Source organism: Vespa crabro, unplaced genomic scaffold, assembly GCF_910589235.1.
Source record: "Vespa crabro unplaced genomic scaffold, iyVesCrab1.2, whole genome shotgun sequence".
NCBI lineage: Eukaryota > Metazoa > Arthropoda > Insecta > Hymenoptera > Vespidae > Vespa > Vespa crabro.
This window is the reverse complement of record NW_025813595.1, coordinates 5874897-5881807: the sequence shown is the minus strand read 5'-3', so window position 1 is coordinate 5881807 and position 6911 is coordinate 5874897. Positions and strand designations below refer to the sequence as shown.

Here is a 6911-nt window from a genome sequence, read left to right as displayed (position 1 = left end):
TCACAGGCGAAGAGAAAGATTAGCATGGCTACGCCTGGCATAACAGATGCGCCACAATTTATGCACGAAAAGCTATTCAGCGCCGCATCTTCTATGCGGAACCAGAGAGCTCCAGTTCCTGACGGACTTCCAGCGGAAGTAATTAAACCCGTCTCGCAGAGTCACCCTGAGCTATTGCTAAACGTGTACAACACGTGCCTCCGGGAGGGCATCTTCTCGGCCCCGTGGAAGAAAGCGAAGTTTGTGCTGATCATCAAGGGCAAGGGTCCAGCAGAGGCTGCTTCGTCATACAAGCCTATATGTATGCTCGATGAGGCTGGCAAGCTCCTGGAGAAGCTACTTAGGCCACGGCTGCACGCACCCGTGAGGTCAGCGGGGGATCTTGCTGCCTGCCAGTATGGATTTCGATCCTGCCTCTTCACCATCCACGCATTTCAGAAGGTTGTCATGGCCGCAAAAATGACTGACCGCGGGAATCACCATTCCCGCCATTTGTGTCTGCTGGCCACCTTAGAGAAATGCCTTCAACTCCATCAGGTGGGACTTGGCAATGGAAGCGCTGGAACGTAATTTCAGAGTTCCGGGGTACATACTTCGAATACTCGAGGATTATCTGAACGAGCGCTTCCTAGAATACAATACTACAATCCAAAAAGCTTGGAGTTGACATCGGGGGCAGCTCAGGGCTCCATACTAGGACAGGATATCTGGAATATTTTCAACGATGGTATTTTCCATATGGCAGTCCTTGAAGGCGCTTTCTTGGTTGGGTACGCAGACGACATTGCAGTTGTCATAACTGTAAGAGACACGGAGGGGGCACAGCTGCTGCTCAACTAGGTCATGCGCAGAGTCATCTCCTGGATGGAAGAGCATGGGCTATCCTTAGCAGCCCACAAAAGAGAGATCGTGCTACTAACGCAGACGGGCATCAACACCTTGCACAATTTCACAGTAGGAGACGCGACGGTCCAGGCAAAGCCGTCTGTCAGGTACATTGGAGTAATGCTCGATTACAAACTGAATTACGGAGAGCATATAATAAGGGCGGCTGACAAGGCGGCAAAAGTTGTAGCCACGCTGGGCACACTTATGGCCAATGTCAACGGCCCCCGGCCGTGCATTAGGCGAATACGGATGCGTGCCGTCGAAGCAGTGATACTGTACGGCGCATAAATATGGGCGGAGGCGCTGCGAAAAGATAATTTTCGCAAGCGCAGATCCGCAGTACAGAGGAAGGGCGCTCTCCGAATCGCTTGCTCCTACTGCACGGTCTCTGAGCCCGCGGTGCTAGTGGTCGCGGGAGTATTCCCGATAGATCTACTAGCCCAGGAGAGACATTTCTCCACCAGCAAAGGTCCGCTTTGGGTAAGGAGGAGGTATCATGGCTCTCCAGGTCTACCAGCATCGAGACCTGGCAAAGAAAATGGGAACGGGAGTCTAGGGGCAGGTGGACGGTCCGACTCGTCTGTCGGCTGGACACCTGCTAAATCGGTAGGCGGGGGAGGTCGACATCTTCCCACCCAATTATTGATAGGGCATAGTCTGTTCTGCACCTACCCTGCAAAAATGAGGAAGGTTTCTGACGGCAAATGTCCCTATGGCGACTCAACCTTCGACGACGCCCACCACAGGTTCTTCATTTGTGCACGGTGGAACATCGAACTATTTGCCTTGTAGCAGGAGCTCGGTGATATCTCGCCGGACAACATTGTCAAGAAAATGCTGCGAGGGCAGAAGGAGTGGAACAGAGATGCCTGCTACGTGAGGGCAATCTTACGTAAAAAGAAGAAGGATATGGGATGCCCATAGACGTGCCATCAACGTTGCACCAAGTTCCTGCCACGTAGAGCCAAATTGTGGGAGTCCTATTTAATTGGACATGATGAAGTGGCGCCATCATGAATTAATATCACATTACGGTGCCGGGTGGTATCACTATGCCAATGGGATGGATATGAGATTAGTAGGTAATGCCTATTCCAACGGTTAGCCCGACACTCCAGGGAATTCAACGGGGGACCCAAAAGGTAAAGGGTTCCTCTAGTGCACCTGGGTCAGTGCATAAAGTTTGGCATCCTCAGACCTTAAAAAAAAATTATCGTTTTTATTATTATCGTTATTATCGAAATTATCGTTAATATCGTTATTATTATTAATATTATAATCGTCATTATCTTTATTATTATTATCGCTATTATTTTTATTATCGATATTACCGTTATTAATATTATTATTATTATTACTATTATCGTTATTATCATTTTCATCTTTATTTCTGTTAATATTATTAACGTTGACAGTTATTATCCTAATTTTCATTAACATTATTATTATTAGTATCGTTATTATCGCTGATATCGTTCTTATTGTTATTAATATTATTATAGTTATTATTGTTATTATAGTTATTATTGTTATTATTATTATTATTACTACCGTCATTATCGTTATTATGCTTACTATAGATATTATTGTTATTACTATTATCGTTATTATCGTTATTATTATTATTGTTAATATCGTTATTATCGTTACTTTTGTTATTATTATTATTATTATTATCGATATTATCGTTATTATCGTTATTATTATTATCGCTAATATCGTTTTGTCGTTATTATTGTTATTATTGTTCTTATTACTATTATTATTATGGTTATTATCGTTATTGTCTTCATCATTGTTAATATTGTTATTATAACATCTATTATTATTGATAATATCATTATAATCGTTATTATGGTTATTAATATTATTATTATTATCGTTCTAATCTTTATAATTCTCTTGATCATTTTTATTTTTATTATTATTATTGTTATAAACGTTATTATTGTTATTATAAATAGTATCGTTTTTATCGCTATTATTGTTATTATTATTATAGTTATTATCGTTAATATCACAATTATCGCTATTATTATTTTTTATTATCGATATTAACGTTATTATCGTTATTATTATAATTGATATAATCGTTATTATCGTTCCGATTGTAATTATCGTTACTATAGTTAGTATTATTATTACTGTTATCTGTTTTATCGTTATTATTATTATTGTTATTATCGTTATTATTGTTATTATTATTATTATTATAGATATTATCGTTAATATTGTTATAATTTTTATTGATATTATCGTTATTCTTATTTTTATTATTATCGTCATTATCGTTATTATTGTTAATATCGATATTTTTATTATTAGAATATTTCGTTATAATCGTTATTATTATTATCGGTAACATCGTTATTATTTCATTATTGTAAATATTGTTATTATTATTTCTATTAATATAGTTATTATCGTTATTATCATTATTATTACTATAATTATTAATATTATTATTGTTAGTATCATTATAATCTTTATTTCCGTTATTATTTTTATTATAAGTATTATTATTATTGTTATTATCATTATTAACGTTATTATCATCATTATCGTTATTATTGTTATTACTATTATTATTATTATTGTTAATATCGTTATTATTGTTATTATCTTCATTATTATCGATATTGTCGTTACTATCCTTATTATGGATATTAATATTATTATTATAATAATCGTTTTTTTCGTTATTATTCTTACTATCGACATTAAAAAATATTTTGATTTCCGTTATTATCGTTAATACCGATATTGTCTTTATTATTATTATTATTATGATTATCGTTATTATCATTAATACCGTTATTAACTTTATTATTATTATTATTATTCTTATTACCCTTCTTATTATTATTATTTTATGGTTATTATCATTATTATCGTTATTATCATTTTTATTATTATTATTATTATTATTATTATTATTATAATTATTATTATTATTATTATCATACTTATTAACGATGTTATCTTTATATTTATTATTATTATTATCGTTATTATGGATATTATCGCTACTATCGCTATTATTAATATTATTATCGTTATTAAGGTTATTATCGTTATATTAGTTTTATTGTTATGTTTATTATCGTTATTATCATTATTATCGTTATTATAGTTATTATAATTATTATCATTGTTATTTTATTATCATTATTATGATTTTTATTGTTGTTTTTATTATTATTTTTATTATTATCGTAATTATTCGCTATTACCATAATTATCGTCTTTAATGTTATTATATTTATCGTTATTATCGTTAATATTATTATTATCGTTATAATTGTTATTGTTCTAATAATTACTACTATTATTATCGCTATTATCGTTATTATCGTTATTATCGTTTCTATTATTATTATTATTGTAGTTATTATCGATATTATCGTTATTTTTATTATTATTATTGTTATTATCGTTATCATTGTTATAATTTTTTTTCCTTTTGTCGTTATTATATTTATTATCGTTATTATCACTATTATTATTTTTAGTGTTTCTCTTATATACGTTAATAGCGTTATTTTCTTTATTATTATTATTATCGTTATTATCGATAATATAGTTATTATTATTATCGATATTATCTATATTATTAATTTTATAAATACGTTATAATTGTTATTATCGATATTATCGTTAATATTATTATTATTATCGTCATTATCATTATCATCATTGTTATCGTTACTATATTTATTATTACTATCATAATTATCCTTATTATCGTAAATATCTGTATTATCTTTATTATTATTATAGTTATGATTATCGTTAATATCGTTATTATCGTTATTATTGTTATTGTTATTATTGCTATTTTCTTTAATATAGTTTTTAACTATATGACTATTATTAATATTATCGGTATTATCTTTAATAACCTTATTATCGTACTTAATATTATGTTTATTGTCGTATGATCGTTATTATTGTTATTATTATTATTATTATTATTATTAACATTATTTTCGTTATTATATTTATTATCGATAATATTACTATTATTATTTTTGTTGTCATCGTTATTATCCTCATTTTTAATATAATTATTATTTTTATTATTATTTTCTTTGTCATCGTTATTATCCTCATTTTCATTATTATTATTATTATAATTATTATTATTATTATAATTATTATTATTATTATTTTGTTGTTATCGTTAATATTGTTATTATTTTTTATGGTTAATAAGGTTATTATCGTTATTATTGTTCTCATTATTATTGTTATTATTGTTATTATTGTGATTATTATTATTATTGTTATTGTTATTATCATTATTATAGCTTTGATCGGTTATATCTTTATAATCTTTTAATTTTTATTATTATTATTATCGTCATTTTCGTTATTATTGTTACTATCGATATTATTATTATTACTGTAATCGTGGTAATCGTATTTTTATTATCGTTATTAACGTTAATATCGTTATTGTCTTTATTATTATGATTATCGTTTTTATCGTTATTATCATTATTATTCATGTCATTATCATTGATATTTTCGTTATTATCTTTATTATTATTATTACTATTGCCTCTATTTTCGTTATTATTATTATCGATATTATGTATATTATCATTATTCTTGCTCTAATTATTATTATTATTATTATCGTTATTTTCTTTATTATTGTTATTGCTGTTATCGGTATTATCGTTATTATCATTATTATCATTATTATTGTTATTAGTGTTATCATTATTACTATTATTATAGTTATTATCGTAATTATCGATATTATTGTTATTATTATTATCGTTGTTAACGTTATTTTCGTTATTATCGTTATTATTGTTATTCATATTATCGTCAATATCGTTCTTAAAGTTATTAATGTTTCTCTTGTTACTTTTACTACTATTATTATGGATATTTTGGTCCATATCGTTATTATTATTATTATAAATATTATTATTATTACATTTATTATTGTTTTTATTAATATTATTATTAATATTCTTGTCGTTATTATCGTTATAATTTTTATTATTATTATCATTTTTATCTTTATTATCGTTATTATCGTTATTATTTTTAATAATATTATCGTTGTCATTGTTATTATTATTATTGTTATTATCAATATTATCGTTAGCATTTTTATTATTATTATTATCGTTTTCGACGTTATCGTTAATATTGTTATTATTATTATCGTTATTATCGTTATTATTGCTATTATTTTATCGTTATTGACTTAATTATCGTTATTGATTATATTATTATTTTCGTTATTACCGTTATTATAGTTATTATTGTTTTTATTATTATCAATATTATCGTTGTTATTGTTATTATAATCGTTATTGTCCTCATAACTGTTAATATAATTATATTGTTTTTATTATGAATGTTATTATTTTTATTACCTTTATTATTATTATCGTTTTATAATTGTTATCGTTATTATTGTAATTATTGTAATTTCTTTATTATTATTATCGTTGTAACCGTTGTTACCGTTATTATCGATATTATTATTATTATTATTTTTACCGTTATTATCATAAATATCATTAGTGACGTTAAAATTATTATTATTATTATTATTATTATTATTACTACTACTATCGTTATTAATATTATTTTTCTAATATTATTATCGTTACTATTGATATTATTACTATTATTAATGTTGATATTATCGTAATTATAGTTATTAAAGTTTTACTTATTATTATTATCGTTACTATCATTCTTATCGTGTTTATCATAATAATTATTATTAGTATTATCATTATTATCGTTATTATCGTTAACATCCTTATTATTATTATTATAATTGCCGTTATTAACGCTATTATCCTTATTTTGGTTTTTATCGTTATAAATGTTATGATAATTACCGTTATTGTCTTTATTAATTCTTCTTTATTAATGATATTTTTGTTGCTATTATTACTATTATTATCGAATTCAACGTTATTATAGTTGTTATTCTTATTACTATTATCGGTATTCTCCTTACTATCGATATTATTATTATCTTTAGT

At 27.2% G+C, this 6911-nt stretch overlaps 1 protein-coding gene across 1 annotated transcript; it reads left to right on the top strand.

The window, feature by feature from the left end:
- The first annotated feature begins 843 nt into the window (after window positions 1–843).
- Window positions 844–1680, top strand: LOC124432623. Its single transcript, XM_046981635.1, has 2 exons — window positions 844–1163; window positions 1221–1680. Exons 1-2 carry the CDS (start codon window positions 844–846, stop codon window positions 1678–1680), a joined length of 780 nt encoding a protein of 259 aa, XP_046837591.1.
- Window positions 1681–6911: the final 5231 nt, after the last annotated feature.

What these genes read in the sequence shown, in the direction of transcription:
- LOC124432623 (XM_046981635.1), top strand. Translation starts at nt 844, where the DNA reads ATGCGCAGAGTCATCTCCTGGATGGAAGAGCATGGGCTATCCTTAGCA. An exon ending in GCCGTCGAAGCAGTGATACT is followed by an intron (nt 1,164 to 1,220) that starts GTACGGCGCATA and finishes TCGCAAGCGCAG; the next exon opens with ATCCGCAGTACAGAGGAAGG.